General features: G+C 38.7%; 1 protein-coding gene across 2 annotated transcripts in view; it reads right to left on the bottom strand.

Annotated features, from left to right (window-relative positions):
- The window catches only part of POU2F1 (POU class 2 homeobox 1), a 202,575-nt gene that overhangs the window by 20,989 nt on the left and 159,380 nt on the right, over positions 1-22,206 (bottom strand). For both annotated transcript variants that reach the window (XM_018046442.1, XM_018046443.1), the window contains exons 9-13: positions 22,013-22,186; positions 15,215-15,356; positions 13,324-13,469; positions 12,680-12,859; positions 11,139-11,244 (exon numbers count right to left, since the gene is read on the bottom strand). In XM_018046442.1, the coding sequence (XP_017901931.1) occupies positions 11,139-11,244; positions 12,680-12,859; positions 13,324-13,469; positions 15,215-15,356; positions 22,013-22,186 (748 nt within the window). The remainder of the gene's footprint in view (positions 1-11,138; positions 11,245-12,679; positions 12,860-13,323; positions 13,470-15,214; positions 15,357-22,012; positions 22,187-22,206) is intronic.

The following is a 22,206-nucleotide window of genomic DNA, read 5'->3' as shown; positions in this document are numbered from 1 at the left end:
AGCATCATCTTTTAGGATGTGAAATAGCTCAACCGGAATTCCATCACCTCCACCAACTTTGTTCAGGGTGATGCTTCCTAAGGCCCACGTGACTTCACATTCCGGATGTCTGGTTCTAGGTGAGTAATCACACCATTGTGGCTATATGGGTCGTAAAGATCTTTTTTGTATAGTTCTTCTGTGTATTCTTGCCACCTCTTCTTAATATCTTCTGCTTCTGTTAGGTCCATACCATTTCTGTCCTATATAGTGAAGTCACTCAGTCGTGTCCAACTCTTTGCGACCCCATGGACAGTAGACAACCAGGCTCCTCCGTCCATGGGATTTTCCAGGCAAGAATACTGGAGTGGGTTGCCATTTCCTTCTCCAGGGGATCTTCCTGACCTAGGGATCGAACCTGGGTCTCCCGCATTGTAGGCAGACTCTTTACCGTCTGAGCCACCAGGGAAGTCTGTCCTTTATAATGTATATTAGATATAATATATCTATATATTATTATTATAGATATATTATATTAGATATAATATTATTATATTCAAATCTTTTGCCCCTTTAAAAAACCAAGTTGCTTATATTCTTATTATTGAGTTTAAAAAATGTATGGAGGCTGCACTGAGCGTTTGTCCCTTTGCGTGGGCTTTCTCTAGTTGCAGCACGTGGATGCTACTGTTCCTTGCGGTGCACAGGCTTCAGGAGCTGTGGCTGAGTCCAGCAGGCTTACTGCAGTGGCCTCTTGTTGCAGAGCCCAGGCTGTAGGTGCACAGGCTTCAGGAGCTGTGGCTGAGTCCAGCAGGCTTACTGCAGTGGCCTCTTGTTGCAGAGCCCAGGCTGTAGGTGCACAGGCTTCAGGAGCTGTGGCTGAGTCCAGCAGGCTTACTGCAGTGGCCTCTTGTTGCAGAGCCCAGGCTGTAGGTGCACAGGCTTCAGGAGCTGTGGCTGAGTCCAGCAGGCTTACTGCAGTGGCCTCTTGTTGCAGAGCCCAGGCTGTAGGTGCACAGGCTTCAGGAGCGGTGGCTCCTGGGCTGTTACGAGTGAGGGCTCTGCAGTTGTGGCGCACAGGCTTCGCTGCTCTGGGGCATGTGGGATCCTCTAGGCCAGGCTCAATCCCATGTCCCTCGCACTGGCAGGCACATTCTTATACACTGCACCAGGAACGAGAGTCCCTTACTATGGTGTTCTAGGAGTTTTTTTTTTTTTGCTGAGTGAACTCCCTGGGAATTTTATACATATAGGATGATGAAGAAAAAAAGACAGTTTTAAGTTCTCCCCTTTCAAACTGGATGTTTAAAATTTTTTTCCATTGTTAAGCTGGCTATAATTAGACTAATTAGAAATCTGTTAGAGCAAACATTCTTCCTTTGTTCCCAATGTCAGGGGGAAAGCATTCAGTCCTTCCCATTTAGTATGCTGTCTGCTGTAGGTTTTTCCCCGTAGTTGATGCTCTTTATCAGGTTAGGAAGCCTTCTTCTATTCCAGATTTTTAAAATCATGAATGGGTGCTGGATTTTGTCAAATGCTTTTTCTGTATCTGGTAAGATGATCATGAGAATTTGGTCTTCTATTACTACGGTGTGTTACATTAATTTATGTTCAATTATTAAGCCAACTTTTTATTCCTGGGATAACTCCTTGGTCCTGTATAATCTTTTTTATATGTTGCTAGATTTGACTTGTTAAGGTTTTGTTGAGGACTTCTGTGTACATTCTCATGAATGATATGGGTTTATAATCTTTTTCTTATGATATCTTTGTTTGGCTTTAATATCAAGGTAATACTGGCTTCATACAATGAGTTGTTCCACCTCTATCTTCCAGAGGAGACTGCTAAATAGTAAGTCTTACTTCTTGCTAAAATATCTGATAGAATTCACTGTTACAGCCATCTGAGTTTAGGCATTTCTTTTTGGTTCATTTACTTGTTTTAGGTCTTTTAAAGGTTTTCTATTTCTTGTTGAGTGAGTTTTGGTAATTCGTGTCTTCCTCAAAATTTGTCTATTGCACCTGAGTCACCTAATTTTGGGGGCATACGTGGCTTATACTATTGTGGTATGCTGCATAACGCAACGCTTCTACTCTTAAATATACACCCTAGAGAAGTGAAAACATATAGCCACTACAACTTGCAAATGCATACTCATATCAACAGCATTGAAAATGGCCCCAAACTGTTAAGTAACTCAAATGAACATCAACTCGCATAATAAACAGAATATGGTATATCCATACAATGAAATACCACTCAATCATTAAAAGGAATGAAGTTCCAATATTACTCTGCAACATGGATAAACCTTGGAAATAGCCTAAATGGAAGAAGCAGGACGCAGAAGGCCATGTATTATACGACTCCATTTACATTTGTCTGAGACAGGCAGATCCGCAGAGATGGAGCAGACTAGTAACTGCCATGGGTACCGGAGGAGTTAACAGGGAGAGACTGATAAGAGCTACGGATCTGTGCATGGTTTATTATGAAGCATTATTTTGGAATAAGAATTTGAGGCAGAGCATGTTTAGTTGAGATTTTTAAGGGCTGTGGAATTTTTCCAAGTTCTTAAGACACATAAGAATAGGTATTTTCCTGGAGCAGTACAGTCATGATCATTCATTTTCCATTCTAGAAAAGTTTACCAGAAATATTGAATTTAACTCTGGAACACAATGAAGAGAAGTTAAATTAACCAATCATGAGGACTCCAAGGAGAAAATCTTTAGAAAGAAAGTAGAGTGCATTAGATAAACTATAAGATATTGAATGACTTTCAGAAATAATATGAGTGAAAGAATATGCTACTTTTGTCAACAGAAAAAAAGAAAGGCTGTATAGAAATGTCAGAGCAAAGGAGGCTATAATAAAGTTATGGTCCAAACAGGAATAAAACTAAAACGGGACATGATTTTGAGCTGACAAGAGGAAGAAAACAAAATTCATTTGACATCCGACTCTTTTAATCTTCTCTTTCAAGGAGCAGGGTTTAAGTGCTGTAAGATTACATTTTTTACCCTATCATGGGCTGGCTTTGAAGAATATTTATGCAAATTTAATACTATTGTGGGCTTCCCTGCGGGCTCAGTTGTAAAGAATCCACCTGCAATGCAGTAGAGGTAGGTTCGATCCCTGGGTCGAGAAGATCCCTTGGAAAAGGAAATGGCAACCCATTCCAGTATTTTTAACTGGGAAATCCCATGGACACAGGTGCCTGGTGGGCTACACAGTCCATAGGGTCACAAAGAGGCAGACAAGACTGAGCGACTAAACCATCCCAATACTATCATACTCACTTTCTATTGCTATTTAACAAAGTGCTACAAACTTGGCAACATAAAACAACACACAGTTACTATCTTACAGTTTCTGTGGGTCAGGTGTGCAAGCACAGCCTAGCTGGTCCTCTGTAAGGCCACAATAAAGTACCGGCCAAACTGTTCCATTCTGTTGGCATAACTGGGGAAGAGTATATTGCAAAGCTCACCTGGGTTGTTGGAAAAAATCATTTGGCAGAATTTGCTTGCTACTCTAGACTAAATGCTGAACTTCTTTCTGGCTGTTGACTGAAGGTCAACCTCAAAGTTAGAGGTCACCCCCAGTTACCTGACTTGGGAGGTGGGTCTCTAAAGTCTGCTAACAAGACAGTCACAAAAGCATGAACACTACGAGACAGACACCATGGTGGGGGCTCACCTTAGACTTTAGAGTTATAAATTCTGATTGTTCATTCAATAGTTTGCCTTTGACAATAAGAGTAATGATAGCAAACTTACCCTTACACCATAGTAAGAATAGAGAAACATAAGAGAAACCATTTTAAATATGAGAAGATAAGCAGCACAGGGCTGTGATCCCTGAAGAAAGAGAAACAAATGATGTGGGCCCTTTATTTGCGAGCGCTTCCATTTGTTTCTTTTTGGCAGCACCGGGTCTTCAGTGCTTCGCACAGGCTTTCTCCAGTTGCGGTGAGTGGGGGCCCCTCTTGGTTGTGGAGCGGGGGCTTCTCATTGTGGTGGTTTCTCTGCTGTGAGCACAGGCTCTAGGCACCAGGGCTTTAGGAGTTGCAGAATGCAGGCTCAGTAGTCGCTGCACACGGGTTTAGTTGCTCTGCACTGGCAGGTGGATTGGTGACCATTGTGCCACCAGGGAAGTCCCTGGAAGGGCTGGGGGAGGAAACTAAGTAGAGCACAGCAATTTCACTGATTCAAGGAGACTATGGCTGAATGCCCAAATGGCTGGAGTTCGCAGGAGACAGTAGTGGAAAGGAAGACATTAAATAGAGAAATCTCTCTAGAAATGCACAACGGGGTTTCCTAGAATCCTTAGTTAATACTAAATTACACATGCACAGGGAAACGCCGTGAGTCTAAGCAGGGCAGCTGTAAACCGAACGATCCTTGGAAGTCATGCAAGACAAGGAGATACTCCTTGTCTAACTACACAGAGAGGAGACACTATTGAGTTGGGCATTCATTAGAGACCCCAGAAGGGTCACCCCTGAAACTAGTGAAGGCTACTTTAGGGCCAATCTAGTAAAGCTTAAAAAATAAGTCTTGAAAGAGACAAGCTAATCTGTAGTAATCTATCTGCCTGCCAAAACCAACTCAAAAACTCTTTAAAAGAAGACATCAAAATCCTGATGTATAATCCCCATCTCTTAAGTACAGGTAGATCTGTGAATACGATCGGAGATGCAATAACTCTTCCTTTAACTGGATTATATCATATGACAAAGATGAGAGGACTGATTACCTTATATTTATAAGATCCTCTGTAGCAGCTGACTGGATAGAGACTTTCATGTTGCTTCTGAAGAAGCTGCCATGTTTATCGTCATGGAGCTAGGACTCGGGGTTAGCCTGTGGGATCTGACTGATTTAGCTGACAGCCAGCAAAAAAAAAAAAAAAAAAAAAAAAGGGTGGGGTGGGGGACTTCAGTCCTATAACCATAAGGATAGAATTCTGAAAACTAATGAAGTTGAAAGATCTCGGCTGTCATAGGAGGTCACAGCCCCAGCCAACGTCTTAACTTCAGCCTGATAAATCCCTGAGCAGAGGACTTAGCTCTAATCTATGCTTACACTTCCAACCTATACGTGGGATAGTAAATGAGCATTGATTTAGGCCACTAAGTTTTAGTAATTGTTATGCACCAACATAAAACTAACATGGCTGGAAAGAAGACAGCCATGTCTGCTCTTACCACTTCCCTCGGCTGGAATTTCTAGTCTGTGCAATACTGATCAATTGGTGTGACACAAAACCTACTTCACTGTTATAAAAGATGAAAATGACTCAAGCATATGAAACGATGTTCAACTTTACATGGTTCAAAACCTGAAATTTAAAGTACTCTGAGAGGACTTCCCTGGTGGTCAGCGGTTAAGAATCCACCTGCCAATGTGGTGGAAGTGGGTTCTATCCCTGGTCCGAGAAGATTCCACAGGGGCAACCAAATCCTTGTACCACAACTGCTGAGCCTGCACAACACAACATCCTTGAACTGCAACTGCTGAGCCTGCACAACACAACATCCTTGAACTGCAACTGCTGAGCCCTACAGCTGCAACTGCTGGAGCCTGTGTGCTCTAGCCTGTGCCCTGCTGCAGCGAGAAGTCCGTATACCGCAACTAGAGAAAGCCCACGCGCAGCAATGGAGACCCAGCACAGCCAAAATGAACCCGTAAAGGTGCACTGGATACAACTTCTCACATGTCAGACTGGCAAAAATTAAAAAGTGCATAGGCTGTGGGGAAGCTGGCCCTCTCGTGTATTATTCAGTTCAGTTCAGTCGCTCAGTCGTGTCTGACTCTCTGCAACCCCATGAATCGCAGCATGCCAGGCGTCCCTGTCCATCACCAACTCCCGGAGTTCACCCAAACTCATATGCATCAAGTCGGTGATGCCATCCAGCCATCTCATCCTCTGTCGTCCCCTTCTCCTCCTGCCCCCAATCCCTTCCAGCATCAGGGTCTTTTCCAATGAGTCAACTCTTCGCAGGTACTATTAGTGGGAATGAAAATAAGTACACTCCTTTTGGAAGGCAATTGATATATCCAACAAAACTACAGAGATACCTTTTGACTCAGCAATTCTACTTTTTGAAATTACCCTCAAGACACACTTCCAACAGTACAAAAATACTTATCCACAAGGTTACTCCTGCAGCATGGTCAATAATTAAAAAATATTGGAAACATATTCAATGTCCATACAACACGAAGGGAGTTAAAATAAAATGTAATATATCCACATAACGGAGTACTCTACAATAATGAAACAAAATAATGAAGATTTTCATGAACTAATGTGGAGTGATTTTCAGAATATCTGTTAAGCCAAAAAAGGTCACCTAAGTATGCAGGAATGGCACAGTGGGAATGGGATAGAAAGGATACAGAGAGTTATGAGAGAAAGGAATGACATTTTTCCAAGCAGAACTTTTTGTATAGTCTTCACTTATAAAACAGTTAATATCTCATAGTCTTTAAAAAAATCACAAGGATGGAAGGAAAAACACTAATACTTAATATGAACAAAAAAGAAACTAAATGGAATTTCAAATGAATAACGTAAATACACTGAAGGGTATATAAGAAGAACCAACCCATATAACTTTTGAACACAGTATTTGAACATTATGTCTTTAGGCTTAAGACAAGAACTCTAAACTGAACTGAATTAGTCGGTCTTTTCAGAGGCATGGGTTAGCAATTTTGAAATCCCCTTCTTTTCACTATAGGATTGTGCAATTGAGTAATTTATAATTGTTGATAATGGAAGCCATGTTACTTGTCACTGAGAAGGGAGTTAAAATATGGAAAGAGATTAGGATAGAAAAGAATGAACAAGAGGATACTGGATTGGAACTGGAGATCTCAGTATGAACTTGGGAATTTTAAGGAGGCTGATTCTAGGCCAGAGGCAGAGAAACTTTAAGATGAGGCTGAACATTATGTGTGCCAGAAAAATCAGGAAGTACTCAAAGAATGCTAGGGACACATCAAAAGGGCACAGAAGCCACTTTGAAGTAGTTCCCTTTGGCTAAATCTGGAAAATCTGAATATTAAAATAAAAAGTGACTGTAACCTACTGAATACAGAAAGAATTTCTGAGTCCACACTGATACAGACAGATGAATAGGGGAAAAGGAAAAGTTCATCCTTAAAGTTGAAAGCCAACTAATAAATGTAAAAGAAATGATGAAATTATATGAGAGCCAGAATAACACAGATTCAGGCAAAAATCATCAATGGGCACTAGTATCTGAGGAGCACGATATCTGCAGTCTCAAACTCCTCACAAGATACTAACTGTAAGAAGTAAAATAACTACCCTTAGAATGTAGAATGTTACTACATTAACAACATGCAGTAACTTATACAATGGAAAACTCTGGCAGATACCACCTTAATGAAATTATCAAAGTTAAAAACATTGGGGCTAACCAACAGCACACGTCTCCACACAAGGCGCAAAAGGGACTCAACACCACTTCTGTGGGGTTCCTGCCCAAAGCACATCATCTGAATCTAATCATGATAAAACATCTAAGTAAACCCAAATTAAGGGCCATTCTACAAAATAACTGGCCACACTCCTCAAAAATATCAATGCCACAAAGCACAAAGATTCAAACTGTCCCGAATTAAATGGACTAAAGAGACACAGCGACTGAATGCCATACATGATCTTGGAGCTTCCTCTGCTGTGGGGACATTACTGACTCGACTGGCAAAACCTTAATGTGAGTTACTTACTAGATGATAGTGACTGAGTCAATGTTAACAGCCTGATGTTTTGTAACTACTCTGGTTAGATATAGAATTTCTTGCTTATTAAAAATGCATAGTAAAGTATTAGGGGTAGAGGGGGTATATCTGTAATTTGCTCTTAAAAACAGTTCAGAAAAAAACACATACACAAACACAGGAAGAGAAACACACAGATTGGGGAAAAGGAAGAGAGGAAGCAAATACAGTAAAATTTTAATATTTTGAAAATGTAAGGAAGAGATCAAATTGCCAACATCCGCTGGATCATCGAAAAAGCAAGAGAGTTCCAGAAAAACATCTATTTCTGTTTTATTGACTATGCCAAAAACAAAGATCATGGCATCTGGTCCCATCACTTCATGGGAAATAGATGGGGAAACAGTGGAAACAGTGTCAGACTTTATTTTTTTGGGCTCCAAGATCACTGCAGGTGGTGACTGCAGCCACGAAATTAAGACGCTTACTCCTTGGAAGAAAAGTTATGACCAACCTAGATAGCATATTCAAAAGCAGAGACATTACTTTGCCGACTAAGGTCCGTCTAGCCAAGGCTATGGTTTTTCCAGTGGTCAGGTATGGATGTGAGAGTTGGACTGTGAAGAAAGCTGAGCACCGAAGAATTGATGCTTTTGAACTGTGGTGTTGGAGAAGACTCTTGAGAGTCCCTTGGACTGCAAGGAGATCCAACCAGTCCATTCTGAAGGAGATCAACCCTGGGATTTCTTTGGAAGGAATGATGCTAAAGCTGAAACTCCAGTACTTTGGCCACCTCATGCGAAGAGTTGACTCACTGGAAAAGACTCTGATGCTGGGAGGGATTGGGGGCAGGAGGAGAAGGGGACGACAGAGGATGAGATGGCTGGATGGCAACACTGACTTGATGGACATGAGTCTGAGTGAACTCCGGGAGTTGGTGATGGACAGGGAGGCCTGGCGTGCTGCGGTTCATGGGGTCACAAAGAGTTGGACACGACTGAGCGACTGAACTGAACTGAACTGAAGGAAGAGATTTGGGATTTCTTCAAACGATTCTTATAAGTTTTCTATACGTCTGAAATGATGTTAAAAAAATTAAAGAAAAAGCTGTAGGCACAAAGGTGTTCATTATAGTATTCATAATAGTGAAAACTTCATTCATTTAATAATTACTGGGCATCTTACACTCTAGGTGGTGTGCTGGACATGAGAAATAAAGTAGTGAACAAGCAAGGCTGGTTATGAGGCTTAGACCCTTGAGGAGTTTCCTGGGATTCAATATTTGGAGGCTCAAACTGGAAAAGTTGGCTACCCTCTGTAGAACTTAACCATGATGTCAGGATATAGAAATGTTTATGAAATTACAGTACAATCATTTGACATTAAGGCAAATCAAAATTAGAAAAGTAAAGATTATAATAACAGCGGAAGATGTTAAAAGATATTAAGTTAAAAAAAACCAGGAGACACTGTAAATACTATTAGAATTGTACATCTATGTACACATAAAAAAAAGATATAAAAACAGTACTCACGGTGACTTTGTCTTTCCTATTTGAATTTCCCATGTTAAAAATTTTAATGATTAAAGAAAAACTTCATTCCAAAAGTTACTAACATTTCAGAAAATTGTCATAATTAAATGTACATAAGTGGGCCAAGTAATTGAGTTTAAGAGAATTTGATTAGTCAGTTAAGATCACCAAAATTTTTTAAATTTCCAGCTAGTTTTGAGTATGTATATCTTCTTAAATTACCTTTTGCTTCAGATTTGTGCCATTTAAGAGATGCCATTTAATGTACCATTTTATGAAATCTGCAAAGCTACTCGTTCTTAATGTCTGAGCTACTATGTTTTTTTTTTTAACAAGAGAGGTATCCTTAAACCTAATGTCATATGACTTATAATTTGTTTGGAAGGTAAACTACACAATTTACCAGTTAATGCAGTTAGGGTAGATAGTAACTGCTGCAGAGGCAGGAATTTCATGTTCCTGGTGACCAACACAATAGCAACCAATCACAACAGTGTGCATATTAAGCTAAGGTGCTGAATACTATACACTCTGGAACAGAAGTTTTTAATTTACCTCTAAGACATCCAGAAATGGCAAGCCTTAGTAAGGTGAGAGCTGATGAGGTCTGTCATTTATAAACCTCCTTGTATTTTACTAAAAACTGAGTATGTCTATTTTGTGAGAGGAAAAGTTTAGAGCTCTCACCAAATTTTCAAAGAGGTCAAAGGCCCAAAAGTTATCAAAGGTACTGCTCTGAATAAACAATATTATGAAATTTTCTAACTTAGAAATTTAATAACTACATAAAACCATTTAATCCAATTTTTACATCATGGTTAAGTAACAAAATATGAGTGGAAAAAAAAATCAAATTTCCCAACTCCAGGTTAAATTAAAGCTTGATTATGAAAAATCATAAATCTATCCAATGAATTAGTAGCATATATATCAACTTGGTGAATAATTAGAGAATGTCTTCTGCAATGTGTATCACTAAAAAACTTCTGATGACAATACTGATTTATTTTAGATGTATCTGGAAAATGTGCCATTTAAACAGAAAATATTTATTCATTTTTACCATGAATGTGTCAAACACTAAGCTAGGCACTGACATTTCAAAAATGATAGATCTTTTGAGATGTACAAAGTCTACTGGAAAAGAAAGAAGTATAAAAATTGTTTATAATATAGGCAGGTGGAAATAATTTCCTGGAGAAGCTAAACAGTATATATCCAAGAAGAAATGATATCTAAGCTGGAGTAGTTTCATCACTGACAGAAAGAAGTGAAGGCTGGGATGGACATTGTACACTGTGGGGATGTTTACAAAGGTACGGAGGATCCTTCCTGTGTTTTGAGGATAGGATGGAGAAAAGACGAGTGGAAGATAAGGTCCAGACTGTAAATAGTTTATGAATTCATGGTGAATTTGGATGTTTTCCTGAATGCAAAAAGCTGAAGCTATTAAACATTTTTAAGGAGAGGAGAAGTTAATTTGAAAAAAAGTAACTCTGGGCCTTCCCTGGTGGCCCAGTGGTTAAGACTCGGCGCTTCCACTGCAGGTTCAGTCCCTAGATGGGATCTGCTGCGTGGCATGGCCGAAAAAAAAAAGGTAACGCTGAGGAGCAATGTAAAAGACAAAGTAATGTGGGAAAGAAAAAAAGGTAAAATCTTTATGTGAAAACATTCTTCCTGGAAAAATGTATTATGCCTGATACTTTTTTAAGAGTTCAGGTTTTCACATACAACTTTTTTTTAAAAAAAGCAATATATATTTTTAGTTAAAACCTTAGTTTACAATTTAATGGCAGATTCTCACAGAAACTTATCATGGGCCTACTATTTGCCTAAGAGCTGCACAGCCTGGTTGCTGCTTACCTGTAACAGAGAGATTAGTTACTGCGGCGCTGGTTAAAGGAAGGACAGGATTGACTGGGAGGGTAGTTGCTGCACTGCTCGTCACAAGGCTTGGTGTGGTTGCCACCTAGAGGTCAGAAGTGAAAACATGCAAAAGCAGTTGAAAACCAAAATTTAAAAATTTAACTCCACACTGCAGGTTTATTTTTCCTACAAACATTTTGAAAATTCCAGATACAACAGAATAAAATTAAACTGTCCAAAAGGAAATGATTTTATTAATTACTCTCTGACCTTGGAATTGAGAAAATTGGCTTATGTTGAAAGGCTGCTTTTACTAGACGGTTTTTCAGTAATATTACAAATGGCTTTGCCCAAGTTTTAATGAAAAATTAATTTAAAAATTCCCATATTTCAATTATGTTGAATAAGATATACTCTAAATCATTAAAAATTACTACATCATTATAAGTGATCTAAACAAGAAAACTATTCAAGGGGATCATAGAATTTGGAGTTCTTGTATTATTACTTCTATTTTCAGCTATGTGGGGGCAAGACTGTCTTGATTTTGTTTCTAATGAAATCTCATTATGGAAAGAATATAAAACAAATTTTTTAATAAGGACAGTTTCTTTTTTTGGAATTACATATTGATACACTAAAGCAGCAAATATTGCCTTCCTTCTATCCTATCCTTCCTCCCTTCCTCCTTCTAGTACAAATCAATCCAAAGCACGAAAGTCATGTACATAAAATAAGACTGCCTAATACTATCATGTTCATAACTACTATCTCATGAACTGTATGATTAAAGGCTTACCAGTTAACAATCAAAGCTTTCACTTAACAAACTAGGAAGTGCTATTAACGATGACTTTAGTTTGAAAAGTCTCCTTGGCATAGAGTAATATTAAATTAGAAATAAATTAACAAGGAAGTATCAGAAATGCAAACTCAACAATATTCCCATCTTTGGAATCCTGGTTGGAAACATGGCATCACATTCACAATTGTTCTAAAGATCAAGTGAGTCACCTGACAACTATATGTCCCTTCAGTCTAGCAATACTATTTTAATGTTAACAGCAGAGGTTACTCAGTACGGTTATAAATAAAAGGCCCACATCAATACAAACTCAGAGCTAAAGGTTATCTGGGAATTTACTGTCACTTAATCATGTAAGTAAAAGTTTAATAAACTGAGCCTTAGAACCCAAAATGAATAAAGAGCAACTAAAGATTTTTTAGATAACTGAAATTAGCTGCAAACTGACTCCCAGTTAGAGAGTAACCTAATAAACTATAGCAGAGAAGACAATAATGGAACTGCAATGAAATAGGAAAGGATTAAAACTGTTTAAAAAAGAAAGATCAGTTAAGTTCTTGGCTTAACAACAAGAGATTTCATTACTTTGGTAACATTTAAAATATAAATTTATATACCTTTATTCAACATGAATATATATAATAGATTCCTATAAGGATATAAATTCATTTGATAGGTCATTCATAATGTAAACATTAGCTATTGAGCGCGTACCCTTGCATCCCATCCTTACCAGTGAGGCTGGGCTGGGGAAAACTGCTTTGATAGGTGAGCTGCTGGTCCCACCACTGCTGGGGGGGTTGATTCTTTTTTCCTTCTGGCGGCGGTTACAAAACCAAACACGTATTACCTCCTTTTCCATGTTAAGTTGATCAGCAATCATGGTGATTTCTTCCGAGGTAGGCTTTTGATTCTGAAGGGGAAAATAATAAAATCATCTGTTGGAAAAACTTTCTGAACTACAGGCATGACCACGTCACTAAATGAATAAGCGAACAGGAGAAACAAGAGAATGAAGCTGGGCTATACAGGGCCGTATACTCCACTTCTAACAAAAAACTTCCATGTTCTAACAAACATGCATTGATTAAATGTAGTCATACTAACTTAGAATGCTATTCTTGAATATATATATACACATATATTTTTAAGGGCAATTAATCATGAATGAAACTAATGCCTTATTTATTAGTGGGAATTTAAGAATTTTTCCAGTGCTTCATACACATAATCTCATTTGGACAATGTGAGGAAGGCAAGAGTTCCGGTTCCAAACACTAGAATTTAGCCAAACCAAACTACTTGTGTTTCCGCTGTACATAACATTAGTATTACACAGACAATCCCATGTACATGAAAAGTAAAAACCTCACTAACCTCCAAGAAACTCTTCTCTAAGGCCACACGAATGTTGGTCTCTATGCTGGTGCGTTTCTTCCTCCTACGGTTCAAGCCCTCAATCCCCATCCCTGGAGAATTCAGGGCACTTGGGCTGGAGAGAGCTGAATCAGATGAGAGGTTCTCTGTAAGAAAGAAGAAAACACATAAATCAAATTAGCTGAGCATGATTCATGCACACAATTACATATTAATAACAACAATCAACCGAAATATTTCAGGCTAACAGCAAGTATGGAAGGTTACTATAACTTGTATTAGAATGTGCTCGCTGCCATGGGCCTTCCCACTGCTCTTGCTGGCCCCGTCTCAGGACGGCTCATTAGATCGCCTGCTACGCTCTGACTTGTTCTGACACAGCAGTCGACTGCTCCTCTCTTTACTCTAAGCTCTACCTCTTCAGCTTCCATGAGAGAGTTCTGCTCTTCTGATTTGGTTTTGCTTGCTCTTTCATTTATTAACTCTAAGGATGAAAGGAAGAAAACCTGGAAATTATTGACTGTTAAACGTTTATCTTGCAAATGACCTCTCATTTTATTTCACTGGTATTTCTCTCCTTCCTCCTCAAACCAAACAATGAAACATTTTTAAACTATTTAAAGTTTAAACAAGATTCAGCCATTTAGTAGTTTAATGACCCTGAGCATGTCAGAGACATCTCTGAGTTTCTCTCCACTCTATGTTCTATGAAGGGAACAGACCACAGGTTCACACCTGTGGAACTCAGTAAGATTACAGATGCTGAGGCCATATGTGGAACTGCTCAAAGCTGGGAGTTATAGGTTTGTCTTTGCAAAAGACCTGAATTTTGTTCACACCTACAATGAGAACCACAGTCTAGGGGATCCCTATGATTCCTTACAGCTCTAACAGTCTATGATTCTGTGACTCAAAATTCAAAATCTCCAAAGGGAAACTGCAGCAAAAAGCATGTGAGTTAAAACTAATAGCTCAATTTTTTCTTAATGTATAAAAAGGTAGTCATATTTTAAAAATCAAAGTATAATTGATTTACTATATTTTATTGGTTTCAGGTATATAGCAAAGTGATTCAGTTATAAATACATTTTTTCAGATTGTATTTTATTACAGAGTATTACAAGATGTTGAATATAATTCTCTGTACAATACAGCAGGTCTTTGTTGCTTACCTATGTATAGTAGTAATTTGTATTTTTTGTATTTATTAAACTCATACTCCTAGTATGTCCCTCCCTCCCTCTCCCATTTTTGGTAACTATAAGTTTTTTTTTTTTCTATGTCTGTGATTGTTTCTACATGAATACAGATTTGTATTATTTTTTGGATTCCACATATAAGTGGTATCATATAGTAGTTGTCTTTGTTTGACTTATTTACTAAATATAATATTCTCTGGGTCCAGCCATGCTGTTGTAAATGGTAACATTTCATTCTTTTTCATGGTTGAGTAATAGTCCATTGTATAGACATACCAATGTGTGGTCACTTTTAATGACAAAGCAGGAATACTATCAGGAACAAATTTATAATAATCCATGGAGGAAGAGCCAATAAACTTGTTTTTCAAGTTTATTTAAATACATAGGCCTTCTTAGCCTCTTCAACTTCCTTCAACTGTCTCTCATTCTGGGCTCAAATACAAGAAATGTTCCAAAGCTAAAAACTATTGCTGATTATGTACCTTGTAATTACTAGACTATTTAAATGAATTAGCTCTCTAATTTATGTAGTCACAATTTATGTTGATTCTCCCAAGATTAGTGAGCTTTAAGATTCTGTAGTATCAATAATGTAATAAGAAACGTAATCCCCATTTATACAACAATCCCTCCTGTAAAATTTCAATGATCAACAAGGAAATATATATATATTTTATATATTTACCCACCTGCATCATTTAGCCACTTCTCCAAAAGTGGCTTTAATTTGCACATGTTCTTAAAGCTGAGGTTCAAGGCTTCAAAACGAGAGATGGTAGTTTGGCTGAAGTCATTTCCATACAGTTTACCCATAGCAAGCCCAACATCGCCCTGTACAATAATACAGAATAGGAAAGGAGAGACAGAGAAGATTCATGTAATGTTTATGGTCTTCACTCGAGGGTGCTGCTCCAGTAACTGTTCTAGACAAAGAATCAACAATCATTCCATTTACCAGGTTCCACAAAAACATCCATCCCTAAGTTGAGCACAGTATTCCAGTGAAGGTTCCTGTTAATTAGGCCTCAATGGTGACAACATTCAAAACTGTCCCATATTCTCTCCATATTGAATCTCTTCTTAATAATTGAAATATCAAGTATTTCTGCTAACTCTCAAAAGGTAGTGCTGATATTCTACCAAGTAACTGATGCAACCAAAGTGACCTAAGTAATCTTTAGAAATCAGTTAATTTGTATCACCTACAGGGTTAATAGATGTAGCTGTCTGTATAACCTTAGATATTTCTGAACTAATCCAACTTCACATAAATCACTTTAAATCTTAGAAATTATGCTTCGTCCTTTAATTTTTTTCCTGTAAAGTATTTCTGGAAGCTGTGAAAAAAAAATCTTTGCACTCTTAGTTTGGATTTCAAAGTTTGTTATAAAAACCAGGTATTCTAAAAAGACTACTTCTGTAACCATTACAGAAATTCACAGTAGAGAGTTTTGACCCATTTAGTCAAAACCTTTATGGGCACTGGAAACTTGGTAACCTTATAGCAATAGAACAATGATCCCCTGAATATACTGCAAAAAATATCTTTCTCTATAAGCCTTTGAAATGTATGGAGGGCTTTTCCTCCAGCTGAAACCTCTCTTATTGTATATATATATAGGTGATACAAAGTGTCAGTCGCTCAATTGTGTCTGACTCTTTGTGATCCCATGGACTATAGCCTCTGTCCTTTGGATTCTCCAGGCAAGAACACTGGAGTGGGTAGCCATTCCCTTCTCATGGGATCTTTCTGACCTAGGGATCGAACTTGGGTCTCCGGCATCACAGGCGGATTCTTTACTGTCTGAGCCACCAGTTATATAGTAGAAATAATTCACACTCTCATTTAAAATAGTTTAGTGACAAGACAGAAAGGCAACATTTCTGGTCCAAAATACTACATAGCTAATTCTACTAAGACAGTCAACTCCCAACTATCTTGGCAACATTCATTTTGAATTACGAATATCTCACTCCTTTGATTTATCTCCTCTATAAATCACCTTTTGGACAGAACATTGTCTATTAGCACTTACATAAGGGGTTAGTCAGTGAAAAGAAAGAATATTTCTTTTTAAACTCCATTTTCTTACTGGTGAGCAAACTGTATCAGAAAGTTTAACAGAGGAGAAATGTTGGATAAAGATAAAATGAGACTTTGAGAATACTTGAACTGGGGGCAGGAGAAGGGGATGACAGAGGATGAGATGGCTGGATGGCATCACCGACTCGATGGACGTGAGTCTGAGTGAACTCTGGGAGCTGGTGATGGACAGGGAGGCCTGGCGTGCTGTGGTTCATAGGGTCGCAAAGAGTCGGACACGACTGAGTGACTGAACTGAACTCCAACTGATCTATATTCTAATCTTTCCCACAGAATAGCTACCAGCTGCGTGTGTAATTTAAATGAATTCAAAGCGGATAAACTAGAAATGTCATTCCTTAGCACCACTAGCTGCCTCTCAAGTACTCAGGAGGCACGTGTGGAGAGTGACTATCCTACTGGACAGCACAGACACAAAATCATAGAAGGCTTCACTGACAGCTCCGAATATACCGTCTCACAGAAGCAGAGCAGAAGTAGACCATCACACGTAAAGGCTTTCATTGTCTAAACAGCAGCAGATGCCTCAGTTAATATACTGCTAAGTCGCTTCAGTCGTGTCCGACTCTGTGCGACCCCATAGACGGGGGCCCACTGTCTCTGGGATTCTCCAGGCAAGAACACTGGAGTGGGTTGCCATTGCTTTCTCCGAGTTAATATACTAATTTTCACTAATTTGATATCAGATGGTTTAGTGCTTCCGTAATACGCAACCACCTTGGGTTCTCCCTCACAGGGTAAATGTTTGAACAGTTAACTCATACATAATCTGAACTAAATAATATCACTTTGATTTTTTTATTTTAAAAGCAGAGAAAAAGAGGAATGAAGATTGAGATTAGGAAATAATGAATGTATCACATGTGAGGGATGGTGTTAGAATATGGCATGCCTTCTAATTATGTAATAACATCTACAGCAATCCTTTAATAACAAATTATGTAGTTAGAAAATACTGTTTAAAACACCTAATAACGTGTATATTTACTCAGAGAACAGGAATTTGTCTGTTTCAACTAATAACTTGAATGTCTAACTTACCCTCTGAGTGAATGTATATAAACTGCATACAAAGCAATGTTTAAAAAAACTACAATTGAGGTATCTGACATAAAACACGTTGATCTTCCCATCCTGCATCAGTAATGTGCGCCTTAATCCACACAGTCAAGGTCTGTGAAATGTTGCCACTGCTAAGTCAAAGTCATTTGAAAAATAAGGAAGCGACGTGTCAAATAACAGGATAAAACCGCAAGCAGAACACAGATCACAGGGAAGCTCCTTTATCAAAACAAGAAAGAGGGGCTTTCCTGCTAGTGCAGTGGCTAAGAATCTGCCTTGGAATACAGGGGATGTGGGCGTGATCCCTGACTGGGCAACGAGGGCCCATACGCTGCGGAGTAGCGGAGCCCGTGCATCACAGTGAGAGCCCACACACCTGTGGAAGGTCCTGCATGAGGTGGCGACGGTCTGTGTGCCACAGTTAAGGCCCCACACAGCCAGATACATAAATACTAAAAAAAAGGCAAGAGAGAGAGAAAGAGAAAAAGAGAGAGAGGCAACCCTGCCAGTGTGTTGGGTCAAATGCCACAGAAGGGCGAACCACTATTTGGTATAAAAGTTAAAGGTTTTTAAAAGCCTTAACAGTCTTGCCATATCACTTGGACAACAATCTCCCAGGAAACGAAGAGTATGCTATGCTGATAGCTTAAGAGCTGAAGCACTGCTAAACCTGCCAACTTGATACTTATTTAAGCTTATTAATTTATTTCTACCAATCTAGTTCTATATTATCTTAGCTTTCTTTTAAAAAGCCAGTCAGATGGTTTAGATAGTTCCAAAGTACTAAAAACTTTGTGAATTACAATTTGTTTCCTCATAACTAAGACTCTTCACAAATATGCATTTTCTCTAAAATTATTATATCTATTAAAAAACATTTTATGTTCTCAATATATAATGTTTCTTTGAGCTAAAATAAATTACCAAACAAATATAAGGAACAAAACAGGGATGTCATTCTTGATTTTTTATCTACCAGAGTAGGTGGTATGTTACAACACTTTCAACATAAAATAATTTGGATAATACTTTAGTGCTGGCTTAAATTTCAAACAGTAATTATATTCTCTGGGGAAAAAACCATCAGGCTTTTCCTGATTCTATTGAAATACCCAATCTAATCTATACTTCAGTAATTTTATTTCACCTAATGATCTTGCTATGGCCAGTGCGTTCTCTTGGCTGAACTCTACTAGCCTTTGCTGTTCTGTACTCCAAGGCCAAATTTGCCTGTTACTCCAGGTGTTTCTTGACTTCCTACTTTTGTATTCCAACAACACAAGAGAAGATTCTACACATGGACATCACCAGATGGTCAACACCAAAATCAGATTGATTATATTCTTTGCAGCCAAAGATGAAGAAGCTCAATACAGTCAGCAAAAACAAGACTGGGAGCTGACTGTAGTTGAGATCATGAACTCCTTATTGCCAAATAAAGATTTAAATTGAAGAAAGTAGAGAAAACTACTAGACCATTCAGGTATGACCTAATTCAAATCCCTTATGACTATACACTGGAAGTGAGAAATAGATTTAAGGGATTCGATCTGATAGACAGAGTGCCTAATGCCATGGACGGAGACTTGTGACATTGTACAGGAGACAGGGATCAAGACTGTCCACAAGAAAAAGAAATGCAAAAAAGCAAAATGGCTGTCTGAGGGGGCGTTACAAATAGCTGTGAAAAGAAGGGAAGTGAAAAGCAAAGGGGAAAAGGAAAGATATACCCATTTGAATGCAGAGTTCCAAAGAATAGCAAGGAGAGCCAAGAAAGCCTTTCTCAGTGATCAGTGCAAAGAAATAGAGGAAAACAATAGAATGGGAAAGAATAGAGATCTCTTCAAGAAAATTAGAGATACCAGGGGAACATTTCATGTAAAGATGGGCTCAATAAAGGACAGAAATGGTACGGCCCTAACAGAAGCAGAAGATATTAAGAAGAGGTGGCAAGAATACATGGAAGAACTGTACAAAAAAGATATTCACGACCCAAATAATCAGGATGATGTGATCACTCACCTAGAGCCAGCCATCCTGGAATGTGAAGTCAAGTGGGCCTTAGGAAGTATCACTACGAACAAAGCTAGTGGAGGTGATGGAATTCCAGTTGAGCTATTTCAAATTCTAAATGATGATGCTGTGAAAGTGCTGCACTCAATATGCCAGCAAATTTGGAAAACTCAGCAATGGCCACAGGACTGGAAAAGGTCCGTTTTCATTCCCATTCCAAAGAAAGGCATTGCAAAAGAATGCTCAAACTATCGCACAACTGCACTCATCTCACATGCTAGTAAAGGAATGGCTCAAAATTCTCCAAGCTGGGCTTCAGCAATTTGTGAAACGTGAACTTCCAGATGTTCAAGCTGGTTTTAGAAAAGGCAGAGGAACCAGAGATCAAGTTGCCAACATCTGCTGGATCATCGAAAAAGCAAGAGCATTCCAGAAAAACATCTATTTCTGCTTTATTGACTATGCCAAGGCCTTTGACTGTATGGATCACAATAAACTGGAAAATTCTGAAAGAGATGGGAATACCAGACCACCTGAACTGTCTCTTGAGAAACCTGTATGCAGGTCGGGAAGCAACAGTTAGAACTGGACATGGAACAACAGACTGGTTTCAAATAGGAAAAGGAGTACGTCGAGGCTGTATATTGTCACCCTGCTTATTTAACTTATATGCAGAGTAAATCATGAGAAACGCTGGGCTGAAGGAAGCACAAGCTGGAATCAAGATTGCCGGGAGAAATATCAATAACCTCAGATATGCAGATGACACCACCCTTATGGCAGAAAATAAAGAAGAACTAAAGAGCCTCTTATGAAAGTGAAAGAGGAGAGTGAAAAAGTTGGCTTAAAGCTCAACATTCAGAAAACAAAGATCATGGCATCTGGTCCCATCACTTCATGGGAAATGGATGGGGAAACAGTAGAAACAGTGGCTGACTTTATTTTTCTGGGCTCCAAAATCACTGCAGATGGTGACTGCAGCCATGAAATTAAAAGACGCTTACTTCTTGGAAGGAAAAGTTATGACCAACCTAGACAGCATATTCAAAAGCAGAGACATTACTTTGCCAACAAAGGTCCGTTTAGTCAAGGCTATGGTTTTTCCAGTGGCCGTGTATGGATGTGAGAGTCGGACTGTGAAGAAAGCTGAGCACCGAAGAATTGACGCCCTTGAACTGTGGTGTTGGAGAAGACTCTTGAGAGTCCCTTGGACTGCAAGGAGATCCAACCAGTCCATCCTAAAGGAGATCAGTCCTGGGTGTTCATTGGTAGGACTGATGTTGAAGCTCAAACTCCAATACTTTGGCCACCTGATGCGAAGAGCTGACTTATTTGGAAAAGACCCTGATGCTGGGAAAGATTGAGGGCAGGAGAAGGGGATGAAGAGGATGAGATGGTTGGATGGCATCATTGACTCAATGGACACGGCTTTGAGTAGACTGTGGAAGTTGGTGATGGACAGGGAGGCCTGTGTGCTGTGATTCATGGGGTTCCAAAGAGTTGGACATGACTGAGCGACTGAACTGAATAATCTTACATCACTTTACATAAATGTCATTCAGTTTAATTATTTTCCTGCTTTATCTGTGACACGTTAATCTAAGAGTAAGTCAGCAGGAATGGTTAGAACAACAAGCTATATACCTAGAGTTTTAAAGGTTTAAACCATTAAATTCATTCCACTTTGAAAACCCTCTGTTAGGTGACATTTTAAAACTTATTTTGGATTTTGATTAATTTGGATTTTTCATCTTCAACAGATTCCTATTTAGTTAATCAGCCTCAGCTTGGTATTACTGTGTATTTGTGTGTGTATGTGTTTCCATTACTGCTTTCTTTTGCCCACAAACTATTTTAAACAAGTCTTTCAAATATTTCCCCTTTCAGCTACTATAAAAGGAATAAAGTAATCTTTATTCCTTTCATTCTTACTTATATCCAACACGAAGGGCTAGAACCAAACGTTTCTCAAACCACACAGCCCTCAGTACATTACAGTTATTTCATTCCCCAACATAATCTCTTAAATTCTCACCATTTATCGGTATAATTCTAATTTCAGAGGCCTGTGTTCTGAGAGAAATGTTAACAATTTTAGCATAACAGTAAATTATATATTCATACATGAATAAAAATGATGAAAGTCTAAACTTATAAATGTAGGAAATGGCTAAGAAAAAGTTACAGTCCAAAATTAAAAACAAACCTGAGAAATATACTGCTCCTTAGAAGGGTCTTTGGACATGGAATGCAAATATTTGGACCTGGCCAAGGAAGGAAGCCTAAGTTAAAGGTAGGTTCATCCTACCTGAGTGAATCCAAGTTTGATTCGTCTTTGTTTGAAGGTCTTGGCAAACTGCTCAAGCTCCTCAAGGTCACTGGGCTCCTCCAAGCTGGGAGTATCAATCCGCTTTGGTGTTGCCTGGCTCTGTGGAAGTGTCTGAATTGGGGTTGCTGCTATTGTGCGTGTTGGGGTTGCTGGCTGTTAGGGAAGGAACAAAA

Source organism: Capra hircus, chromosome 3 (genome assembly GCF_001704415.2).
Source record: "Capra hircus breed San Clemente chromosome 3, ASM170441v1, whole genome shotgun sequence".
Lineage (NCBI taxonomy): Eukaryota > Metazoa > Chordata > Mammalia > Artiodactyla > Bovidae > Capra > Capra hircus.
The sequence above is the reverse complement of the archived record's forward strand: the minus strand, read 5'-3'. Positions and strand labels throughout refer to the sequence as shown.